The sequence below is a fragment of the Oncorhynchus mykiss genome, chromosome 18 (assembly GCF_057628025.1).
Source record: "Oncorhynchus mykiss isolate SJ-2025 chromosome 18, ASM5762802v1, whole genome shotgun sequence".
NCBI classification, from domain to species: Eukaryota; Metazoa; Chordata; class Actinopteri; order Salmoniformes; family Salmonidae; genus Oncorhynchus; species Oncorhynchus mykiss.
Genome location: NC_143039.1, coordinates 33,296,399 through 33,322,412, shown reverse-complemented (window position 1 = coordinate 33,322,412; position 26,014 = coordinate 33,296,399). Strand labels below are relative to the sequence as shown.

The 26,014-nt window shown below is 45.3% G+C and overlaps 1 protein-coding gene across 1 annotated transcript in view; it reads left to right on the top strand.

The window, feature by feature from the left end:
• Nucleotides 1-26,014, top strand: part of LOC110495914 (aryl hydrocarbon receptor) — a 73,295-nt gene that overhangs the window by 42,826 nt on the left and 4,455 nt on the right. Inside the window, exons 3-11 of the mRNA XM_021571435.3 lie at nt 14,677-14,822; nt 17,499-17,588; nt 21,245-21,368; nt 21,917-22,062; nt 22,296-22,498; nt 23,825-23,934; nt 24,153-24,294; nt 24,399-24,624; nt 24,830-25,059. Of these exons, the coding sequence (XP_021427110.3) occupies nt 14,677-14,822; nt 17,499-17,588; nt 21,245-21,368; nt 21,917-22,062; nt 22,296-22,498; nt 23,825-23,934; nt 24,153-24,294; nt 24,399-24,624; nt 24,830-25,059 (1,417 nt within the window). The remainder of the gene's footprint in view (nt 1-14,676; nt 14,823-17,498; nt 17,589-21,244; nt 21,369-21,916; nt 22,063-22,295; nt 22,499-23,824; nt 23,935-24,152; nt 24,295-24,398; nt 24,625-24,829; nt 25,060-26,014) is intronic.

Sequence of the window (26,014 nt, the reverse complement as noted above, 5' to 3'; positions counted from 1 at the left end):
GGAGTGTGTGTTTCGAGGTAGAGTGTTGATGCAGTAACGCAGGCTGGGAGGTTGTGTTGACTAGTGGAGTTTGTGTTTGTTAAAAGTTGTTAATTAATGTGTGTGTGCTTTGTGCATCTGTGCATGTGTTTGTGTGCTTGTGCAACGTGCACATGTATGCGTGTGTGTGTGTGCGTGTGTGTGTGTGTGCGCGCGTGTGTGTGTGTGTTGTGGGTGTGTTCGTGTGTGCGTGCGTGCGTGCATGCGTGTGTGTGTGTATGTGTGTGTGTGTGTGTGCTGCTGAGTGCAGTTGAGTGGGAGCTGTGCCAAGTCTAACAGGGGAAGTGAGATTGAGTACAGAGTACATCTCTGCCCAATCCCCTCGCCTTTCCTTCCTTCGCCTTGCGTGAGGAGAAGGCGTGCAAACTTTCAACCCTGGCAGTCGAGATTGAAGTTTTGGGAAAGAGAGAGAGCGAGAGAGCACAGAGGAGGGGGAACGGAGGGGGGACGGCAAGGGGAAGTGGACAAGAGGGTGGGGGGGGGGGTGGAGGGGCGGATCAGGGTAAAGTGTTTGGTTACACAAGGATATGGAGCTTGGTAATTAACATCAGCAGGGAACCAAATGGAAGATCCACTTGCCAAGAAAAAGACTGCCCTCTTATTTTCAGGCTGCTTTTTCTGCTTCAGCCTGTGGTCGAGTGGGCAGGAGAGAGAGAGACCAGGGAGAGCGAGAGAGACCAGGGAGAGCAAGAGAGAGAGACCAGGGAGAGCGAGAGAGAGAGACCAGAGAGAGTGAGAGAGAGAAGGAGAGTGAGAGAGACCAGAGAGAGCGAGAGAGAAGGAGAGCGAGAGAGAGAGACCAGGGAGAGCAAGAGAGAGAGACCAGAGAGAGCGCGAGAGAGAGGACAGTGAGAGCGAGAGAGGGACCAGAGAGAGAGAACGAAAAAGAGAGGGTGTGTTGAAGGTAGAGAGGCCTAGAAAGTGGGAGACAAGAACGAATGAAAGGCAATGAGGGGAGAAAAGAAAATTGGGTGATGGTAGAGGGAGAAGAAGAAGGGAGAAAGAGTGAAAAAGTGAAAGAGGGAGTCTGACCTGAGTAGCTTTGCAGTGCGGTGTCGTGCCACGAAGTGATTTAGAATAGGAAACGAGCCACAGTTTAACTCAGCGGCTGCCAGAAACGCGACATTAGAGCTGAAAAATGTTCCGTTGGCTTATCGAAAGTGTTGAAAGTAAACACTAGATATTAATAACTTGCCCGGAGATTTCGCCTGAATAAAAAAACGCCCTTCGACAATGATTGTTGCTGGGGAAATGGGGATTGGGGAGACGGGCCGAGGCAGAGACTCTGTGTTTAGCTTTACGAGATGCGTGTGTTTGGTTTTTCACGCTCAACAGTTTCCCGTGTCTATCAAGAATGATCCACAACTCAAAGGACATCCAACCAACCTGACACAAATGTGGGAGGCATTGGAGTCAACATGGGCCAGCATCCCTGTGGAACGCTTTCGACACCTTGTAAAGTCCCATGCCCCCGACGAATTGAGGTTGTTCTGAGGGCAAAATGGGGTGCAACTCAATATTATGAAGGTGTTCCTAATGTTTTGTTCACTCTGTGTGTATGTATATGTATATACACAGTGCTTTCAGAAAGTATTCATACCCCTTCACTTATTCCACATTTTGTTGTGTTACAGCCTGAATTCCAATTTTTCTCACACATTTACACACAATACCCCATAATGACAAGGTGAAAATGTGTTTTTAGAAATGTTTGCAAATGTATTGAAAAGGAAATACAGAGATATCTCATTTACATAAGTATTCACACCCCTGAGTCAACATATGTTAGAATAACCTTTGCCAGTGATTAATGCTGTAAGTCTTTCTGGGTAAATCCTTAAGAGCTTTGCACACCTGGATTGTACAATATTTGCACATTATCCTTTTTCAAGTCTTGCCATAGATTTGCAAGCCATTTTAAGTCAAAACTGTAACTAGGCCACTCAGGAACATTCAATGTCATCTTGGTAAGCAACTCCAGTGTATATTTGGCTTTGTTCTTTAGGGTATTGTCCTGTTGAAAGATTAATTTGTCTCTCAGTGTCTGTTGGAAAGCAGACTGAACCAGGTATCCCTCTAGGATTTAGCCTGTACTTTAGCTTGTGCTCTATTCCGTTTATTTTTATCCCAAAAAAACCTCCCTAGTCCTTGCCAATGACAAGCATACCCATAACATGATGCAGCCAATACTTTGCTTGAAAATTTGAAGAGCGGTACTCAGGGATGTGTTCACCACGGTCAAAGGGATATTCTGTGTCTGCTTTTTATTTTTTTTTACCCATCTACCAATAGGTGCCCTTCTTTTCTAGGCATTGGAAAATCTCCCTGGTCTGTGTGGTTGAATATGTGCTTGGAATGCACTGCTTGACTGAGGAACCTTACAGATAATTGTATGTGTGGGGTGCAGAGATGAGGTAGTCTTTCAAAAATCCTGTTAAAGACTATTATTGCACACAGAATGAGTTCATGCAATTGATTATGTGACAGGTTAAGCAAATGTATACTCCTGAACTTATTTAGGCTTGCCATATCAAAGAGGTTGAATACGTATTGACTCAAGACATTTCAGCTTTTCATTTTTGATTAATTTCCTAAAATGTCTAAAAACATAATTCCACTTTGACATTATGGGGTATTATGTGTCCCGTGACGCAATATCTAAGTGTAATCCATTTTAAATCCAGGCTGTCTCCCTGTTTTTCCTCACTCTCTACCTCAATCTTCTATGTCACCTATCCCTTCCTCACTGCTTCCTTGTCTTGGTATTTCTTCCTGGTCTCCCTCTTCTCCCTGTCTCCTTCCCTCCCCCTGAGCTTGTCCGTGCTTCATCTTTGGCATCATTGGCACAGGCTTTAGCTTGCTTCTCTCTCTCTCTCTGACTGTTGGCTTTGACATTGAAGGCTAATTATGTTGTATCCATCCATTCATTAACGATCCAGACAACAGTATAAACGGACCTCCAGCGATGCCTGTCCGTGCATTGCAGTCTCTTTGGAGTGTCTCTCTCTCTCTCTCTCTCTCTCTCTCTCCCTCTCTCTCTCTCTCTCTCTCTATTTCTCTGTCTAACTCTCTCTCCCTCGCTCTCTCTGTAGATTAAACAAAAATACTTGTTTGTCAGATGATTCGGGTGCTGCTGGCTCCAACCACACTTTAACTCTGCATTTATCTACTCTGCATAAGTGGAGAGCTGGATAGGATCCATGCAGCTATAAAATAGGTATTGCTGGTGCCAAGGGGGCCTGTCATGAACCATTAATTCAACATTACCTAAACTGGAGTACAGTATTGAATCTCACTGTACAATTCTACAGAAGGGGAAATGGGGATTAGACTTGATCATAACTTCATGGAACCTGACTCAAATGTTTTATATTCTGTCCGAACTTCTGTTTTCAAGGTCTGTACGGTTTCCTCCTAAGTCATAGTTTGTCGTTAATTACTCACGTTCTTCACCCAGAATTCGTTGCAAAAAAACAACAACATTAACCATTAACACACTCGCCGAGTGGTGAAACGTCAAGGGGGGGGGGAACAGAGAGAAAAACAGAGTTTGTATTTCTTTAGCAGCAAGAGGCTAGAAGTTAGCTGCTTCTAGCTCTGGTCTAGCCTGTCATTGGGGTGGGCGGCAGCATGAATACGACCTATCGACAAATGAAACAACGGCCCGAATGTGACATAGCATGGAGGCAGGGGAATGTTAACAGAGGGATGTCTGGGCCGCACTCTGCGCTCTTCTAAAACTTATCCCACTACACACCGGGGTCAAGGGTCAGGGTCTGTTTGTGCAGCAGGTCTATGGTGCCCACATAAGCAGATAGAGTTCTACATGGACATGTGGTGTGAAGATAGGATCCAAATGGGATCAGATTCCAGTAAATCCAGTTATAACAAAGGCTCTTTATTGTGACACCAAAATGCAAGACCTCTCGCACACCATGTCGCTCACTCACTCACTCACTCTCTCTCTCTCTCTCTCTCTCTCTCTCTCTCTCTCTCTCTCTCTCTCTCTCTCTTACTCGCTCTCTCTTTCTCCTTCTCTTCTCTCTCTCTCTCTCTCTCTTACTCGCTCTCTCTTTCTCCTTCTCTTCTCTCTCTCTCTCTCTCTCTCTCTCTCTCTCCCTCTCTGTCTCTCTCTGTCTCTCTCTCTCTCTCTCTCTCTATATATATATATATATATATATATATATATATATACATATATCTATCTCTTTCTCTCTCTCAGGGAAGGGAGTTGTATGTGTTTCCTCTAACAGGAAATAGCTCTGTAAACAGAGGACAGAGTACAGTTTGTCCTATGATCCCTCAGTGTTTAAGGTGTACTGGAGATTGTAGGAGACTGTTTGATGGTTGATGGATAATGGAGTAGTATTATATAGGTCTGTATTCTGCTTCAACGTAGGTCCATAGCTTGGTTCATGAACCTTTAGTCTCTATGACTATTTTAGACGTAACCTAGCCTTCACAGTATACAGCCCTCAAATTCAAATCTGGACCTTGAAGTCCGTTCCACTGCTTTTTGTAATTATTCCCCTCTAATCAGGAAATGATTTAGACCTGGGACCTCAGGTGGGTGCAGTTAATCATCAGATAGAACAGAAAACAAGCAGGATAGGATCTGACTACCTCTGGTATAGCCTATGGGGAATTAATTATTCCCATGTTGTATAATGTACAGTAGGTTCATATTCTGCTGTGGAACCTTGAATAGCAATGTGCTGTAACGTATACCTTAGGGTGACCTTTTGGGAACATGCCTGCTGTGACTTCCAGGAAGGTTGCCCCTGTTCTGTAGAGGGTGTTGTTTATGTCACCCAACGTGGGTCTTCAAGGTCCACAGTTGCATTTGAGGGCTTTATTCTGGAGTAAATCTCTGTCCCACCTGCTCCATGACAAACCATCGCTCTGTCCCAAATAGCACCCTATTCCCTTCATAGGCAAAAGTGGTGCACTACCTAGGGAGTAGGGTGCCATTTGGGTTTAACCCCGATGTGGCCTAGGCATTTGCCGCCATGTCAGACCGTTATGCTACACCACACAGACGTACAAGATACCAGACCCGGTCTCCCTTCCATCTCCACTCAAACTACATCCACTGATTTAGATCAACTAACTACACTGAGTTAGATCAAACTACCTCCACTGAGTTAGATCAAACTACCTCCACTGAGTTAGATCAACTAACTCTACTGAGTTAGATCAAACTAACTCCACTGAGTTAGATCAACTAACTCCACTGAGTTAGATCAAACTACCTCCACTGAGTTAGATCAAACTACCTCCACTGAGTTAGATCAACTAACTCTACTGAGTTAGATCAAACTAACTCCACTGAGTTAGATCAACTAACTCCACTGAGTTAGATCAAACTAACTCCACTGAGTTAGATCAAACTACCTCTACTGAGTTAGATCAAACTAACTCCACTGAGTTAGATCAACTAACTTCACTGAGTTAGATCAACTAACTCCACTGAGTTAGATCAAACTACCTCCACTGAGTTAGATCAACTAACTCTACTGAGTTAGATCAAACTAACTCCACTGAGTTAGCTCAACTAACTCCACTGAGTTAGATCAACTAACTCCACTGAGTTAGATCAACTAATTCCACTGAGTTAGATCAATCTGCTTTTAGTTTTTTTAGCACCTTACTCCGAAACTGGATGAATCGGTGCCTCTAGGGCCGATTATGGACCTTTTTTTTTTTTACTGAAGAATATGTTTATTTTCTACGATTGCTGTGTATTGGCATGTATACAGGACTCATCTGTAAAAGAGACGTCATTCTCAGCATGACTCCCTGTCAAAATAAAGGTGAAATAAAAATGAAAACGCTCTGTATACGTAGCACACCCATAGTCCATCATCGGGACAGCTATAGCCTACTCCTGTTTATGTGTTCTGTAACAAAGTATGCCACAGGACACATATACAGTACCATGAGTGCACATGAATGAGGGCCAGAGGGGAGACAGTGATGTCGCTTAGTAGCTGTCCCGCAAATATTTTCACCAAATTGTATAATGGAAACCCCACAAAGGGTAACTTGGGGTGGCGTCTAGAGCGTCCGTCTTATTCTGCAAATAGCTCATTGGGTATAAGAACGGTTCATATTGAGAGGCGTAAAGTTGAGATGATCCTATGCTCGTTGACCGCATGGAGTCAGAGGAAGCTAAGTAGCCTTTGTGCTTACCTGGGGGCAACTGTCGGACCTTTGTCAAGCCGTATAACAAACGCATAGATACCTTGTCAGAATATCTTGCTGGAGGTACAATATGTTAAGAAATATTTCGGGAGAACAAGTATGCTAATAGGGAATTTATTAAATAATTCCAAGTCACTCTTCAAAAGAGTTGTGTGAACTGGGCCTGTATACTGTATTGTACTGTACAAGGGAACCAAGGGGGTCTGTATGTTCCACTGCTGAAGAGAGAGTGTCGATCTACAGATAGATAGAGCATTGGGCTCCTCCAGAGCTCTGCAAGTTATGACCTGCCCTTAAACAAGAAAGAGAGAGAGAGATATGAGAGAGGCTGGATGAGGTTGTGCTAGCCGGCCAGACGACGAGGCAGGCAGGGAAAACAATGGTTCAATTCAGCTCTTAGGTTTCAAAGTCTTCAAAAACCCCAGTGAATGGGTGTGGGGGAGAAGTTAGGGAGAGACAGGGGAAGGATAAAGGAGGGTCAGAGGGTTTGTAGATACAGAGAGAGAGAGAGAAAGAGAGAGAGAGAGAGAGAGAGAGAGAGAGAGAGAGAGAAGATAGGGTGGGGGACTGTAGGGGTGCAGGGAGCTTAAATGGTTTCTTTTCCTCTACTGTATATACAGCGTCTGATGCCAGGAGAAGTTGTAGTAGAATCTCGAGAGCACTTAGCATAGAGCCTAGGGGAACCCCTAGCGGCTGAGGAGGCCCCATCGCTTTACCTCTTTACTTTAAAGGCCTGGCAAACGAGATGTACAGAGAGAGGGGGGAGAGATAGGAATGGGGTCTGTCGTTTTATTAGGGAACTGACTGGGGGTTTGCTAGCTGCTTTCCCCAGTCCAGCTGGTTCTAATTAACGTCATAGGTAGTGCTACAGTGCAGTGTGAGATGGATGAAACAGAGTCGGCTTGTTTTCCTGCATCAGAATCTGAACCAGTCCAGTTGAGTTCCCACGGTGCTACTACTTCCCCACAGCCATGTCTTTCTTTCTTCCCTCCTTCCCCCTCTTTCTCTTCCTCTTTGTTCTCCTCGTGTGTTTCTTTTGCTCACTGTTTCCTTCTTTCTCCCTAAATCTGAAGTCCTGCGCAAATGGAAAACAGCTCCGGGTTGGCCACAGAGGGCAGAGTCAGGACGGGGAGGCAGAGAGAATCGGAGAGAAGTTCCAAGTGCATAGACTGGGGGAGGCACCCGAGTATTACAGAGGAGGTCCACTGAGCATGCCCCAACACGCCCACAGCACAAAGCCTAGCCTACTAAAGCATTCCTGTAGTACAGAGTACTACATTTACTAGTATACAGTACACTAGTACAGTGTACTTGTCTTACTGTATATCATTATAACATTCTATCTAACTCAGTAACACATTGGCACTGTTTTGGAGTTTTTTTTGTGTGTTTTTTTGCTAGTGTGAACTGTTGAAAATGACTTTTGCAATTAACTGATTTATCACCAGAAAGATAGTTGCTCGGGAACTGAAGAGTTTACAAACCAATGTGTGCTTAGCTTAGACACAGAGGAAATCAATCGGCCGTAGCCTACATTGTATTTCACGCATTTCACAATCTCTAACATAGCTCAGCCGCACGAACAGAGAAAAAGGTGGGAAGAAAAGGTCGCAGATGCCTTATGTGAAATTGCAGAGTGCATAAAATCTACCTGTAGCGTTATGTTTTGCTGTAAATCATGTTAAGCATAGGAGCCGAGCGCGCCATGAGAGAAATTGCAACTTTTTGGCACGGCTCAGAAAAAAAAACTCCAGAGTTGAGAAACGAACAAGTCGTTATTTAGAAGTACATGTTTATACATCCCACACACTGGAGCTCTCCTCTCTCTCCCTGGGCTTTGAGCGTACCATCGGGGCAGAACCTCACACGCCGCACACACATACATACACACGTACACAATCCTCTGTCTCATGTTGTGCACAGTACTTCACTTAAACGGCTACGAAAATGACATGCAAAACAATTACGTTGTTGTATTGTCAATTTTCTCCCAGTTTGAGTCAAGAGTCGACAACAGGATACGGACCCTTTGTGTGGGTCTCTCGTTACCCCTGACTGGTCTTGGTATTGTAGTCCACCCACAGTGAGTGCTAAGGGCACTATCACACATTGGTTTACCTATGAAGTGTATGAAGTTCTTTATGTTTAGGGCAGCAAGTGGGAGGGAGTCATTAGTGCCAAACACCATTTACACACAAAAACGAGAGCAAAGAAAATACCGGGAAGTGGTCCAGTTTGTTAGCTAATAGGGTTCAGGTGCTGTCAAGGATGCAGTCTCGCTCTGCACGCGATGGTCATTAACTAGACGACCATACAAGAGCAAGAACAGATAGGGGAGGATGAGCTTCCCACTCTCTCTCTCTCTCTCTCTCTCTCTCTCTCTCTCTCTCTCTCTCTCTCTCTCTCTGTCCCTCTCTCTCTCTCGCTCTCTCTCTCTCTGTCCCTCTCTCTCTCTCCATGCTCTCTCCATGCTCTCTCTCTCTCTCTCTCTCTCTCTGTCCCTCTCTCTCTCTCTATCTCTCTCTCTCTGTCTCTCTCCCTCTCTCTCTCTCTCTCACTGTCTCTCTGTCTCTCTCGCTCTCTCTCTCTCTCTCTCTGTCTCTCTCTCTCTCTCCCTCTCTCTCTCTCTCTCTCTCTCTCTCCCACCTCCCTCTCCCTCTCTTACCCCGTCTCTCTTTCCTCTTTTTATCTCCTCCCAGTCGCTCTTCTCCCTCTATTACCCCCTCTCTCTCCTCCTGCTTTCTCTCCTCTCCCTCTCTTCCCCCTCTCTCGCTCTCTCCTCCCTCGCCCTCTCCTCCCTCGCTCTCTCCTCCAGTGTAAAGAGTATGAGTCATGGCTCCCTGGCTCTGTCTGGGAAACATCAGCCGTTAGAAGGGGGATGAGCTAGTCACACGGCAGTCGGTGTGTGTTCCTATACTATACACCAGAGTTGGAGGGAGCGAGGGAGGGAGGTAAAAGTGGGAAGGAAAGAGTAAGTGAAAAAGGGAGCCGGAGGCGTGGTAAAGAGGGAGGTAGAGAGGGGGTGAAAGAGGGATGGAGGTAGAGAGGTACAGTACAACACAGCTGAACTGCACTATAGGTGGCTTGTATGGGGATGTATATAAGTATTTGTGCATGTAGACTTTTTGTGGGTTGAACATTTCCACTTCGGTGTGACAGGAAGCCGTTTATATTGGGTGTCATCATTCTATCTGTATTGTAGCAGTCCAAGAGAGGCCCTGCTCTGTAGTGATTAGATGTTAGATTAGATGTCTTTTGGCAGGTAGCTCGAACCTGGTCATTCACACACATACCCACGCACGCACACACACACACAAACATACATACAAACTACTGTCGTCTAAGCACGTCCTCAACAAGGCATACAGAATCATCCTTCCACCGCCTGATGACATTACAGTGAGACAACAAATAAAGACAGTTTGTCTGTGTCCTAAATAGCACCCAATTCCTTATATATAATGTACTACTTTTGACCTTGGTAGGCTACTTGTTGATGGGGTAGACTACATATCACATTACTGTCACCCTGAGATTATATATATATATAGACCATGCTCATCCATTAGGTGCCCAGACCATCCCTGGCCCCTGACTCCCTGGCTCCCTGACTCCCTGACTCCCTGACTCCCTGGATCCCTGACTCCCTGACTCACTGACTCTCTGACTCCCTGACTCCCTGACTCTCTGACTCTTTGACTCCCTGACTCCCTGGATCCCTGACTCCCTGACTCTCTGACTCCCTGACTCTCTGGCTCCCTGACTCCCTGGCTCCCTGACTCTCTGGATCCCTGACTCTCTGAATCCCTGACTCCCTGGCTCCCTGACTCCCTGACTCTCTGACTCCCTGGATCCCTGACTCTCTGACTCCCTGACTCTCTGACTCCCTGACTCCCTGACTCCCTGGCTCTCTGACTCTCTCGCTGACTCTCTCTCTCTCTGAGTAGATCTGGTTATAGCGGTGGGTGGGTAGATTGTATTCCCCTTGAAATTAGAGACATTTTATGGTTCTGTTTGGTTCTACAGGAGACTGACTGGTGGGTTGACCTTCTAATACTAAAATAATGATGAGACTAGACTGCTGCCCTCTGCCCAGTGTGGACAGCTGTGGTCGGCGGACCGGCTGCCTGCCCTGGGGTGTTGAGGTGGCGGTGGGGGTTGGTGTGTGTGTGTGTGTGTGTGTGCGCGACTCTGTCTTACACTCTCTACTCTCTCTTCATCACTAGGTTGAGTAGCGATGGCTTGAATGTGAGAGTGCCAACGTTGTGGTTTTGAAGGGATATGTTGGCATTTCCCTAGTATTGGAAGCATTCAAAAGAAAATATCAATGGAATATTTTGTTTTGAAGTAAAAATGACAAGAAATGATGACGAGCGTAGAAGGCGTACAAAGTGCATAGAAGGCATCCGATGGTCGGTGACAGGCGATCATTAGGAAAGAAGAACTGGAGCTAGATGACTCCAAAGCCTCTGATCATAGGCTACTCTCCATAATGTACACTGGCAGCAGTAGGAATATCATTTGAATGGTAATTCAGTCCTGATGGATTGAGTTCCGCGGGCCGGGGCAGAGCTCCCGCTGTACGGTCCTACACTGACCAAACCACTTCAGACCATTCTCATTTTTAAAACTTGGTGACTCCTGTCCATTTCCAGCTCTCGGGGCTACAGTCAGCCAGTCAGTCAGGAGAGAATAGAGGAATGTGGTGTTGCTTTTGCTGCTATCTGACCGGCCAAGTGGCAATTTTGCGGCCTGGTCTGTTTTCCTCGTTTGGCCTCCCCTCTGCGGAGGCCTGAGTGTGTGTGTGTGTGTGTGTGTGTGGACCGGGCTGAGCCAGCCCTGCCAGTCATTCCTTTGCTGTGTAGTCAGAGCTTCACGTCAGTTTCGAGGTTAACCCCACAGACCAGGCCACAGATTTTCTGATAGGGAAGTCGAAGCTCGTTTGACTGGTTAAACCCAGTGAACTGCTCCAAGGGTTTGGTTTGGTCTCTGTGCTCCAGTAACAGCAGCAGGATAACAGCACCACAACACATCTAGTCCTGCCAGGGCTGGCTCCCTTTACGTGGGACAGGCAACTGCTATATTGGAGTTCTGGGCCCGTATTCATAAAGCATCTCAGAGTGCTTTATATATAATCATATTCATTATGATCTAAGAGGAAACATTAAGTCTAATCAGCACTCTGATGCTGAGACTCTGTGAATATGAACCCTGGCCCATATTCTCTCTAGTTGGTTCGCTGAATTAAACAGCAGTCTCCCTGGTTCACACGCCAGCTACACATCATATATATGCCATTTAGCAGACATTTTTATCAAAAGTGAATGTTTGCATACATTTTACGTACCGTGCTCCCAGGAATCAAAACCCACTGTTCTGGCATTGCAAGTGTCACGCTCTACCAGCTGAGCTATAGGGCCACAGTCATGACCCAGTCATGAGCCCTCATTGTCAGCCCAAATAGAAACACTGTCTTCTCTTCCTCCCTTAGTCATTACTGGAACAAACATGGGAAAGTAACCATACCGCATAGCCACATACTGTACATGTCTGCCAAACCCTGAAACGGTGCTGTCTCTCTTCCTCCCGCCCCTCTCTCTCTCTCTTTATTTTTTCTCTTTCTCTCTCTCTCTCTCTCTCTCTCTCGTTCGCTCTCTCTCCATCCTAACCCTGATGTATGCTACGTAGTTAAGTACTCTGCAATTTACTGGGCCATATCGATAGTCCATCGTCCTTTTAAATGGTTTGCCTTTGACTTTGCATTTCCTCCAAAATTATCTCCCAACATCTGTGTCCTGTGGGAAAGGTATTTTGGGGTTTTGTTGCTGGAAAGAAACACTGTTGTTTTTGTTCTTCTCTCTCTCTCTCGCTCTCTCACTCGCTCGCTCTCTCTCGATTTCTCTCCCTTTCTTTTTTCTATATTCTTCTTCTTGTGATACAGAGGGCTTGATAACGGCTGAGGATCCAGAAATAGCATTAGCTGCAGCCTGTAGCTCACAACACACACAGGAAATGACTGGGCGCCCCACCCAGCCTGCAGCCGACCGTACCTCAGGGGCAGAGCTTGCTCCAGGCTAGCCTGCACAGCAACCACACACTCTAGCCAACTCCATTGTAAACTATAGCAGTCAGCCAAACCGTACCTCAGAGCCAGGGTTAGCTCTGTGATATAGCCTAATGTTTGCCTGGCTACCCAGACTCCTTTCACGACCACAGACATTAGTTTCTTCTCCGCAATGAGTCTGGATCTGAGTACCTCCCCGACCCTTCATCGAATGCGAAACATATTTGGGGCTGTCTGACTGGTTCAGAAATTGATAGGTTGGGCCAGAGGCAGAACACACGTGGGTAAAGCATTAGCTTTGATACTCTGATTGGTTTGAGACGATCCAATCACTGTTGACTTTGTCTTGTGTACAACACCCCTCGTTCCCCTCATCACCACAGACGATGAAAGTATGTAGTGAACGACAGAGCAGCGTAAGAATTCAGTGTGAATTGTCAGGCAAGCCTAATGTAGCCTACAGCAGCCACTCTGTCTAGCTAGCTCTGGGCTAGCCAATGTACAGCAGCCACTCTCTCTAGCTAGCTCTGGGCTAGCCAATGTACAGCAGCCACTCTCTCTAGCTAGCTCTGGGCTAACCAATGTACAGCAGCCACTCTGTCTAGCTAGCTCTGGGCTAGCCAATGTACAGCAGCCACTCTGTCTAGCTAGCTCTGGGTGTCACTTATCTCTGTGATTGAAAGAATTTGTGTTGGTGAAGCAGCCCCCAGCCAGCCCAGCCAGGCCCAGCCCAGCCAGGCCCAACCAGCCCAGCCAGGCCCAGACCAAGCTGTAGTTCAGGCTGAGCAACATGCTTTATTGATTTAAGATCTGTGGTGAAGGCAGAGAAAGCCCCCGGCTCTTCCAGCCCTCATCAGAAGTGGCTGAGCACAGTGGGTGTGTTGTGTCCAGCCGGGTATGAGGGTCGAGGGGAGGCTGCGAGTGGGAACAAGGAGGCTCTTGTTCTGGTCTGAAGCTACACACGGGAAAGGGGAAGGGGAGAGACGGGAAAGACGAGAGCTCTACGGTTCAGTCTGGACTGGAGTCTGGTGGAGTCAGTCACCAGTGTGTCCGACTCCAGTATGTACAGCTATTTGTCACTGTCTGTCTCCTCCGTTTGTTTGTCTCCTTCTCTGTCACTCTGTCTTTGTCTGTCAGCCTCTCTCTTCCTCTCTCTCTCTCTCTCTCCTCGCATTCTCTCCCCTTTTCTTTTTCTTTCTCTATCTGACCTATTTTAAGAAGACCACCTTTGAGATATTAGACTAATGGACAGAAATAGTCGGAGTTCATCCGGCAATTCTGAAAAGAATTGGCTGTTTTTTTCCCCGCAAACATACTTGGTGTCTGCTGCTCTGCTTTTAGGGGACACACATATAGATTAGAGGCCTTTGGACATCTGGAGTATGTCTCAAGTCTCCAGTTGAAACATATTACGTACACACCCGCACTTAGTCCCCTATGAGCCTCGCCCGCTGTCAGGGCTTCTCCTGGGGACGAAAACAAATGAACAAGGGAAGGAGAAAATGGAGTTAGACAAATTGGGAGGGAGGTCTTATAATCCCATCTATTAAGTCTGAAGTCAAAGTTAAGTCCCAAATGAGCCCAAAGCCAATCCTGGCTGACACACAGACACATGCAAGCAAGCGCATGCACACAGACCATATGTTTTACTATCCTTGTGGGGACCCAAAATGTATTTACATTCAAAATCCTATTTTTCCTAAACCTAACCCTAACCTTAACTCCACCTTTAACCCCTAACCCTAATTCTAACCCTTAACCTATTTCTAGACCCTAAACCAAACCCTTTAACTAAGCTTAAAATAGCCTTTGTTCTCATGGGGACTGTCTTTTACAATCCTTTACTCTCCTTGTGGTGACCTTTGAAGATTTCCGGTACCTTGTATAGTAATACAAGCCCAGACAGACACACACACACACACACACACACACACACACACACACACACACACATACATACAAACACACACACATATACGCACACAACCACACACAACAACAACAACAGCAGGGGTTGGAGAGAGGGAGGGAGAGCTGCCTTAGTGGCTGTAGGAGGCAGCTCTACTTCCCTCTCTCCAACCCCCGCTGTTGTTGTTGTTGTGTGTGTGTGTGTGTTTGTGTGTGTGTGTGTGTGTGTGTGTGTGTGTGTGTGTGTGTGTGTGTGTGTGTGTGTGTGTGTGTGTGTGTGTGTGTGTGTGTCTGGGCTTGTATTACCATCCTCATTGGTTTGGAAAAATAAGAAGAGAAAGAGTTGCAAAATATTTGGGAAGTCAATTCCATGCTGCTTTCTCCCACTGTCCGGACGCGTGTTGCTTTCAGGATTGTGTGCCGGTGTGAAGTTATGTTTCTCTCTCTGTTCTGTTTTGCAGCGACCATGAAGAAAGGCAGTCCAGGGTGGGGGGTGGAGAGAGCGGTGGGATTCGGAGGGACTGGACCGATCACTCTAGCGAAGAGCACAACTGCTACAACCTCTGTGGATGCGGTCACATTTTCCGAGGGAAACCTCCTGCTCCAGGTATACAGTGTGTCTACTGTATGTTTACAGTGTCTGTCTGCCTGCCTGTCTGTCTGTCTCTCCCCCCAGCCCTAGGCCTCTCTCTCTCTCTCTGTCCCTCTGGGGTTTACCTGAGGAAGCTTAGCTGATGTGAGGGGCAAGCACCGACCTGTCCCTCAGCTCACACACACTATATGACGGCTCTCATACCCATCTACATGTAAAGAAACCAACCTCACTCCTTCCCCTCCAGTTATACGAGAAGCTATTTGTTTTACGTCTTGACATGACCGAAACTCCTCCACCTCGCCGAGAGTTAGGGATTACTGTCTCACGTTATCAGCCCAAATATCACGCATACTGTATACCATAGATATAGAACCCCTGTATACAGTCTCGAACAAATATGCCCGATTATAAACTCTTTGATATTTCGACAACCTCCATAGAATGATAACCTCTCGCACATGTATGTTCAATGCCAGCAAAGGAGGGGAAAAGAGGAAGCGGATTCAACCACTCAACCGCTCTAAAGCACACATATAGAGTCATCTTCCTGGAGTAAACACCCCAGAGTCCCTGCACTCCTGACTAAATCCTGAGTTTGACTCTCTCATTTCATTACCCGTGGGGCAATGCCTCTGACAGCACTGTCCCATTTCTCATAAAGCTAGCAGTATTAGCGTGCTGTCCCATTTCTCAGTGAGGGCTATGCTAGTTCTCATTAGCAGTAGCTTTATTGCTAAAGATAACCATCGCCATCTCCAGGGAGGTCTCAACGCGGACCACACACAGCACTATTCTCTCCAGTAGGGACTGGTCTAATGGAGGATAGTGCTAGACTGATTTATGACTGATTATCCGCCTTGATAGTTTGGTAGTGCTGGGCAGTTTGTAGTTTAGTCTTAACTGTCTTCCCCAGTCGCTGTCCTGGTGACTACAGCGTTTGTTCTCTCCACACAGAGAACAAACGCTGCTCTTAAGAGACACAATTGTGTGTTGTATTATTTTTTTAATTTTTTTAGGCCTAAACACTAGACAAAGATGAATGGGGATAGTTTTTTCACTGTGTTTCACTATGTGGTTGATTCACCATGCAGAAAACTTGTTCAGTGCAATCTGGGAGCATATATTGTGAAGATGTTACAAACCACGTTATCGTCTTGTTGTTCTGGAAATAATTAGAGTAGGTGGGTTAGAATCACTCACTATTACCCTCAAACACACACACATTGGTGTGAAGTACTTAAGTAAAACATACTTTAAAGCACTACTTAAGTTGTTTTTTGAGGTATCTGTACTTTACTTTACTATTTATATTTTTGACAATTTTTACTTTTACTTCACTACATCCCTAAAGAAAATATAGTACTTTTTACTTCATACATTTTCCCTGACACCCAAAAGTAGTCATTACATTTTTAATGCTTAGCAGAATAGGAAAATGGTCCAATTCACGCACTTATCAAGAGAGCATCCCTGATCATCCATACTGCCTCTGATCTGGAGAACTCCCTAAACACAAATGCTTTGTTTGTGACACAAATGCCTCGTTTGTAAAAATGTTTTTACATTTAACCTTAATTTAACTAGGCAAGTCAGTTACAAAAAATCTCTTATTTACAATGACGGCCTACACCGGCCAAACCAAGACCACACTGGGGGGGAAATTGTGCGCCGCCCTATGGGACTCCCAATCACAGCTGGGTGTGATATAGCCTGGATTTGAACCAGGGGCTGTAGTGACACCTCTTGCACTGAAATACAGTACCTTAGACCGCTGTGCCACTCGGGAGCCCCAGAGAGACTCAATGATGTCTGGTTTGCTTAATATAAGCAATTTGAAATGACTTGTACTTTAGATACTTGAGTATATTTTTGCATTTACATGTACTTTTGATACTTAAGTATATTTAAACTTTTACCCAAGTAGTTCACTTTTACTTGAGTCATTTTCCATTAATGTATCTTTTACGTTTACTCAACTATGACAATTAGGTACTTTTTCCACCACTGCACACACACACAAATACTTTGGCCTGTATTCCTAAACCTGTTAGCTAATGTCTGTGTTTTAAATGCTGAAAACTTGCAGCAGCTTCCAGTAAATCCAGATAGGCCCTTTATTGTGATACCAAAATGCAGGACCTCTCGCACACTCTGTCTGTCTGTCTGTCTGTCTGTCTGTCTGTCTGTCTGTCTGTCTGTCTGTCTGTCTGTCTGTCTGTCTGTCTGTCTCACACACACACACACTCTTGTGGTTTATTGTTTACAAGGTCCAGGATCCTGTGCGTGACAAGAAGCTATATTCCCCCCTGCTCTGTTGTATTGTCACATTTAACACCTGAACAAAGGACTGGCTAATTACATGGGATGTTTACCCAAACCTGAACAAACACATAGACACACACACACCATGGCTACTTCTCCCTTCTTCAACAGCCGACCAGAATTCCTCCTCTAATTTAATTTGACTCGCTTATTGCCCCTTATCATTCACTACGTCATGGAATTCATTCTTCTTTCTTTCAGTTTAAGTTTATTTGCCCATCTTCATGTCAAATAACGAAGTGTGTCTTGTTTGACGTGTGAAGTATGAACATATGTTAACTTCATAATAATATAATACTATTAATTTCATAAATAGTAAGTTCATAGTGTTTATTTTTGTCTGACTGTGCCTCTCTGTGTCTCTAGGCCCTGAACGGCTTTGTGCTGGTGGTCACGGCGGAGGGATACGTGTTCTACTCCTCTCCTACTGTTCAGGACTACCTAGGCTTCCACCAGGTAAAATAGGGCCTTTTGATCCACGCTGACTGACACACAGACAGTGCACCCACATTATGCATATACTGCTTATAAATGTGTTATGTATGGGTTATTCAGGTTTTATGAAGACCCTATGTAGCTACATTTCAAGTCACCTCATAGCAGCCGCATCACCTAGCTAGCTGATGGTATCCAACATGTCAGCTTATAGCATCCCATATCACCTAGCTAGCTAATGGTATCATACCTGTCACCTCATAGCAACCGCATCACCTAGCTAGCTGATGGTATCCAACATGTCAGCTTATAGCAGCCCATATCACCTAGCTAGCTAATGGTATCCTACCTGTCACCTCATAGCAGCCGCATCACCTAGCTAGCTAATGGTATCATACCTGTCACCTCATAGCAGCCGCATCACCTAGCTAGCTGATGGTATCCAACATGTCAGCTTATAGCAGCCCATATCACCTAGCTAGCTAATGGTATCATACCTGTCACCTCATAGTAGCCGTATCACCTAGCTAGCTAATGGTATCATACCTTTCACCTCATAGTAGCCGTATAACCTAGCTAGCTAATGGTATCATACCTGTCACCTTATAGTAGCCGTATCACCTAGCTAGCTAATGGTATCAAACATGTCACCTCATAGTGGAACCCTCACAGGGTTCAATTCTTGGACCGACTCTCTTCTCTGTATACATCAATGAGGTCGCTCTTGCTGCTGGTGAGTCTCTGATCCACCTCTACGCAGACGACACCATTCTGTATACTTCTGGCCCTTATTTGGTCACTGTGTTAACAACCCTCCAGGCAAGCTTCAATGCCTTACAACTCTCCTTCCGTGGCCTCCAATTGCTCTTAAATACAAGTAAAACTAAATGCATGCTCTTCAACCGATCGCTACCTGCACCTGCCCGCCTGTCCAACATCACTACTCTGGACGGCTCTGACTTAGATTACGTGGACAACTACAAATACTTAGGTGTCTGGTTAGACTGTAAACTCTCCTTCCAGACCCATATCAAACATCTCCAATCCAAAGTTAAATCTAGAATTGGCTTCCTATTTCGCAACAAAGCATCCTTCACTCATGCTGCCAAACATACCCTTGTAAAACTGACCATCCTACCAATCCTCGACTTTGGCGATGTCATTTACAAAATAGCCTCCAATACCCTACTCAACAAATTGGATGCAGTCTATCACAGTGCAATCCGTTTTGTCACCAAAGCCTCATATTCTACCCACCATTGCGACCTGTACGCTCTCGTTGGCTGGTCCTCGCTTCATACTCGTCGCCAAACCTACTGGCTCCATGTCATCTACAAGACCCTGCTAGGTAAAGTCCCCCCTTATCTCAGCTCGCTGGTCACCATAGCATCTCCCACCTGTAGCACACGCTCCAGCAGGTATATCTCTCTAGTCACCCCCAAAACCAATTATTTCTTTGGCCGCCTCTCCTTCCAGTTCTCTGCTGCCAATAACTGGAACCAACTACAAAAATCTCTGAAACTGGAAACACTTTATCTCCCTCACTAGCTTTAAGCACCAACTGTCAGAGCAGCTCACAGATTACTGCACCTGTACATAGCCCACCTATAATTTAGCCCAAACAACTACCTCTTTCCCTACTGTATTTTATTTATTTATTTATTTTGCTCCTTTGCACATTCTTCCATTGCAAATCTACCATTCCAGTGTTTTACTTGCTATTTGTATTTACTTTGCCACCATGGCCTTTTTTTGCCTTTACCTCCCTTATCTCACCTCATTTGCTCACATTGTATATAGACTTGTTTATACTGTATTATTGACTGTATGTTTGTTTTACTCCATGTGTAACTCTGTGTCGTTGTATGTGTCGAACTGCTTTGCTTTATCTTGGCCAGGTTGCAATTGTAAATGAGAACTTGTTCTCAACTTGCCTACCTGGTTAAATAAAGGTGAAAAAAAAATACCTGTCACCTCATAGTAGTCGTATCACCTAGCTAGCTAATGGTATCATACATGTCAGCTTATTGCAGCCGTATCATCTAGCTAGCTAATGGTAACTTACATGTCAGCTTATTGCAGCCGTATCACCTAGCTAGCTAATGGTAACATACATGTCAGCTTATTGCAGCCGTATCACCTAGCTAGCTAATGGTAACTTACATGTCAGCTTATTGCAGCCGTATCACCTAGCTAGCTAATGGTAACTTACATGTCAGCTTATTGCAGCCGTATCACCTAGCTAGCTAATGGTAACTTACATGTCAGCTTATTGCAGCCGTATCACCTAGCTAGCTAATGGTATCATACCTGTCACCTCATAGTAGCTGTATCACCTAGCTAGCTAATGGTATCGTACCTGTCACCTCATCACAGCCCATATCAACTACCTAGCTAATTACACCATCACATATACACTAAAGAGAAATGTCAGTATTGTCACAGTTGAATCATTTGCTGGCCAGTTGACCTTGTTGGACATTCTAATGTGACGCCTCAACTTTGATCATCCCCATAGCATAGCAGTCATAACTGAAGTAGCAAGGCTATAATCAGAAGCAGAAGTGCATGGAGTTGAGATTCATATGCCCTCGGCTCGCTTTCCCATCACAGACATTTATACAGACCACGTTTAAATGGATGTGTTTATCACATCCAAGTCAGAAATTCATCGACAAACAAACTCCAAACTCTCGTTCCGTGCGTACACACACATCATTTCCAGAGAGAGACCTTGACTGAGGCCAAGTACACGTTTTTAGGGAGCCTAAGGGAGAAAAGGGAAAAGAGAACGAGCATCTAATCACATAGCTCTCTCTCCGTCAAGACCTACGTTCCCGGCGTTTTTTTCATGGCGGAGCCATTAATGGATCGAAGGGAATGAGAAAGCACATGAGTCATGTGTGCTGGGAACAATAAAGTGTAGCGTGACTGCCGCTTGGCACATTGGGCCCAGAAGCACTGCTTGCCCTCTGTGCAACACGATGCATGAACCCGGGTCATTGGCCCATACACACACTTAACAGTACACACACACACACACACACACATTTACAGCCAGGGGTGAACGTAAGGCGGTCCGGTATGGCATCCCGGTAAAATTCTATGATTAGGCCCATAAGCGTGTGCACACATAGGACGTCCCGTACTGGGAAGAAATTAAACATACGTTCACCCCTGTTTACAGTGCACACACACACACACACACACACACACACACACACACACACACACACACACACGGTGCATGGCCAGGTCACGAGCCTAAAGACAGACGTTACACTGCAGGAGAGAGGCTCTAATGAATATGTTTTTTAATATGTTGATGACTCATGCTCCAAACAACAACACACACGTACGCACACACACCCACAGAGAGTCCTCTTGGAATATGGAGGTTGTTTGTGCCTCTGCACCTGGTGAGCTTTGCTCTTTAACGAGAGATGTACAACCCATCCCACTCCTTTCCCCTTCCCACAAAACATTGAATGAAGCAGACGGTGGAGTATTATGGCTTCCAAACCACTAGAGGGCAGCACCTGTTAGTTCGTATTATCAGGAGACATTTGGAAATGACTGAATCTCTTGCACTTCATATATTCCTCTGGACTCTGTACTGTAGCTGCTGTATATCGTCTTTTACACTCTTGTCTCCCTCTTTGTCCTGTCTCCCTCAGTCAGATGTGGTTCACCAGAGTGTGTTTGAGTTGATCCACACGGACGACAGGGCCTTGTTCAGACGTCAGCTCCACTTCGCCCTTAACCCCAACCAGTTTGATACAGAGCCAGGGACAACAGAGAGTGAGTAATGCACTATGTTAGTACACTATTCTGCTATGTTAGTACTCACACCCTGGTTTTTCCCGACTGCCTAAGCCAGGGGTGTCGAACTCATTCCATGGAGGGCCGAGTGTCAGCGGGTTTTGGGTTTTTCCTTTCAATTAAGACCGAGACAACCAGGTGAAGGGAGTTCCTTACTAATTAGAGACCTTAATTCAGCAATAACGTACAAGGACAGACACTCGGCCCTCCGTGGAATGACTTTGACACGTGGACTAAGCCAACCTTTGTGGAAAGATTTGATTTTGCTTGAAAAAACGTTTTGTATAGTTAGCTGAATATACAGGATAATAAACAGGCGGCCTAGCTATTAAAAGCATTTAGCCAGTAACTGAAAGGTCTCTGGTTCGAATCCCAGAGACAACTTCGTGAAAAATGTGCTCTTGAGCAAGGCACTTAACCCTAATTGCTCTTGTCAGTTACTCTAGATAAGAGTGTCTAATAAATTACTAAAATATAAAATATATTTAAATATACATGTGTCTGTACCGTAACTGTGTGTACTGTAGGCCTGCAGCCTAACAACAGCAGTGACATCACCAGCAACATAGTGAGCTACAACCCGCAGCACATTCCCCCTGAGAACTCCTCCTTCCTGGAGAGGAGCTTTGTCTGTCGCTTCCGCTGTCTCCTGGACAACTCCTCTGGCTTCCTGGTACAGTAAAACTAACAGTCCAACCCCACACGTTAAGAGGCCTAACGTCTACAGATTAACTTTGTATTAGTAGGTAGTGGTAAAAATACGACTTTTGCCTCTACAGAATGAGGCAATACTCAAAACAAAAACTTAGTGTAGTTGTATTTATGATTTATGTTTATCCTCATGTGATCACACAGATTCAGAAGTCCCTTACCTTTCCTCCTTATTTCCCTGTGTCTCAACTCCAGGCCCTAAACTTCAATGGGCGTCTGAAGTACCTCCATGGCCAGAACAAGATGTCAGATGACGGGACCATAGACCATCCCCAGCTGGCCCTGTTTGTGGTGGCTACCCCCATCCAGACCCCCTCTATCCTGGAGATCAGGACCAAGACACTTATATTCCAGACCAAACACAAGCTGGACTTCACACCCACAAATGTTGATACACGGTAACACTCCCATCCACTGTTATTATTAAAGTACACTACAGTATGTGCACATCCCTTAGGGGATTTGTGTGTATAAAATCGAGCACACCGCCATGCAATCTCCATAAACAAACATTGGCAGTAGAATGGCCTGTACTGAAGAGCTCAGTGACTTTCAACAAGTCAGTTCATCAAATTTCTGCCCCAGTCAACTGTAAAAGCTGTTATTGTGAAGTGGAAATGTCTAGGAACAACAACGGATTAGCTGCAAAGTAGTAGGCCACACAAGCTCACAGAACGGGACCGTTGAGTGCTGAAGCGCGCAGCGCTAAAAATCGCCTTTCCTCAGTTGCAACACACACTACCGAGTTCTAAACTGCCTCTGGAAGCAACGTCAGCACAATAACTGTTCGTCGGGAGCTTCATGAAATGGGTTTCCATGGCCGAGCAGCCGTACACAAGCCTAAGCTTGCCACCATTGGTCTCTGGAGCAGAGGAAATGCGTTCTCTGGAGTGATGGATCACGCTTCACCATCTGACAGTCCGACGGATTAATCTCGGGTTTGGCGGATGCCAAGAGAATACTACCTGCCCCAATGCATAGTGCCAACTTTAAAGTTTGGTGGAGGAAGAATAATGGTCTGGAGCTGTTTTTCATGTCCTTGGCTAGGCCCCTTAGTTCCAGTGAAGGGAGTTCTTAACGCTACATCATACAGTGGCATTCTAGGCAATTCTGTGCTTCCAACGTTGTGACAACAGCTTGGGGAAGGCCCTTTCTTGTTTCAGCATGACAATGTCTCCGTGCACAAAGCGAGGTCAATACAGAAATAATTTACCGAGATCGATGTGGAAGAACTTGACTGGCCTGCACAGAGCCCTGACCTTAACCCTATCGAACACCTTTGGGATGAATTGGAACGCTGACTGCGAGCCAGGCCTAATTGGCCAATATCCCTGCCCGACCTCACTAATGCTCTTATGTCTGAATGGAAGCAAGTCCCCGCAGCAATGTTCCAAGATCTAGTGGAAAGCCTTCCCATAAGAGTAGAGGCAGTTATAGTCGGGGACAAACTCCATATTAACGGCCATGATTTTGGAATGAGATGTTCGGCGAGGGGGTGTCCACATACTTTTGGCCATGTGGTGTATATCCAATGATGCCGTTATTCCTTTGTGTGCATTATAACATTGACATTCATTTCTAAATGATTTATAAGCATCTGTGATGACTTATTCATGAACGTTACTATGAATAGTAACCACAAACTGTAGAGAACCGGGAAAAAAAAACAGAGTAATTAGCGAGCATTTCTGATGTTATTCTTCCTGTGCGTTACTGTATGTCAGAGGGAAGGTGGTTCTGGGCTACACTGAGCTGGAGTTGTGTATGAGAGGCTCTGGATACCAGTTCATCCACGCTGCTGACATGATGTACTGTGCCGACAACCATGTCAGAAGTAAGTCGTTATCACGTTTCCCAATTAATATTACGACTTTCCTCTTTGGAGGTTTGAATTAACTAACGGGTGATTGAACGGACGAATGAACGAACGACTGAACTAACAAATGGATTAAACAACAAATGAATGAAATGAACAAAAACGAACGAGTTCTCTGTATTTGCTGTACCTGTCCCTGTTGTTGACAGTTCCCTCGTGTCTGTTTCCCTCCTTAGTGATAAAGACAGGTGAGAGTGGTCTGACTGTGTTTAGGCTTCTGGCCAAGAATGGTGTGTGGGTCTGGGTTCAGGCTAATGCCAGACTGATCTACAAGGGAGGGAGGCCCGACTTCATCATGGTCAGACAGAGACCGTTATCGTGAGTAGAGTCATTATCTGGACAATCCAATCCAAGATTACTCTGCTCTGTACTCTGCTGTACTCTATTCTATTTTGTTCTAACACTCCTTTTTATCCCTCAAGAAATAAGGAGGGTGAGGAACAGCTTCGCCAGCGGAGACTCCAGCTGCCCTTTAACTTTGCCACTGGGGAAGCTGTTCTCTACGAGGTGGGCCTCTCTCTGGACGTAGCTGACGTTCCAACTCAGAGCAAGGGCCCTAAGATCAGGAAGATGGCCGAAGAAATGGCCCTGGACCCCGACTCCCTGCTGGGCTCCATGCTGAAGCAGGACCAGTCCGTCTATATGCAGGTACAACAATTTACTCTGTTGTACCGTATTCCCTACATTATGCACTATGTTTGACCAGGGCCAATAGATCTCTAGTATACTATGTAGGGAATAGGTTGCCATTTTGAACACCGACAATGTGTCAAATAATCCCATAAGGGATGGGTCGCTAAGGATGACTTGACACGGAAAGTATTTTATTCATTTAATTTATTCATCCATACAGACCAGCCCCAGCGAGCCCTCCAGCGAGCCCCCCAACCCTCAGGAGCTGTGCTCCTGGGAAGACCAGGCCTTCAGCAACAGCCACGCAATGGCCAACGTGCCTGGTGATTCCTGGCAGTCCCAACACCACACTGTGCCCAAGCCGGACGCGGGCATCAGGGAGGAGTCCACTGTCCAGGACCTGATGGAAACACTGCAGCAGATCATCGGGGACAACAGCCTGTGTTCAAGGTTTGACTTCTACCATAAAATAAATCATATAAATGAATAAAAAACAACAGTAGATTATAAAATTGAAAGGTGAAGGTAGTTGCTTTGTCTAGCAACACTATCACGACTATAGCAAGTACGTAGGTTTTGTGTGTCAGAGTGCAGTATTTATTTAGTTGCACAGCACAAACGTTTGTTAGCACATTTCTCACGCTGGCTTTAGCCACAGAGGGAGCAGGCCTGCCTAGGCAAGTGTAGGCGGGTTGTCTAGCAACGCGTGCCTGGAGGGAGTCAACTTCTGCATAGCGCCACAAATTTGTGAATTTGTTCGGACCGAACAGCTAACATGACAGCTAAAATAGCTTTGGAAAAAAATAAGATTTCAGCTAATAGGGAGAAGTATGTAACTATTTACATATAATGAAAATGTGGGTACATTTGTGGACAGAACTTACTCAACCTTTCATTTGTTTTACTTCTTCAACTACCTCAACATATTTTCCTCACTAACAATCTTCTAAACTTCTTCCACTAGACGCATCATCATACTTCTCTCTCCAAATGATCACCTAAAACATTTCTAATTCCTTATGATTAAAAGTGTAGTAGTCTTAGTGTAATTATTTGTGATTAAATATGTGCCCCACAGTCCAAAGTAAGGAGGTTGACACAGTCTATCAAAGTAATCAGACCAGATATTTTAATAAATTGAACTTCGAATATATTTCACCGCTTCACTTAAGTAAAATGTTTAAACTTCTTGTACTACCACAAAAATACTTTCAAAGAGCTGAAGCAAGTCACACAATTTTTGTTCATGGAAAATTACCATCTATTTTCTATTATTTATTGTATCTATTTCAAAAAAAATTGGTGAAGCACATTGTATTGTATTGCTATACTGTAGCTTGTATGAAATGTGCTATACAAATAAAGTTGGATTTGATGTGATTGCGGCCTGGAAGTGGACCTTATC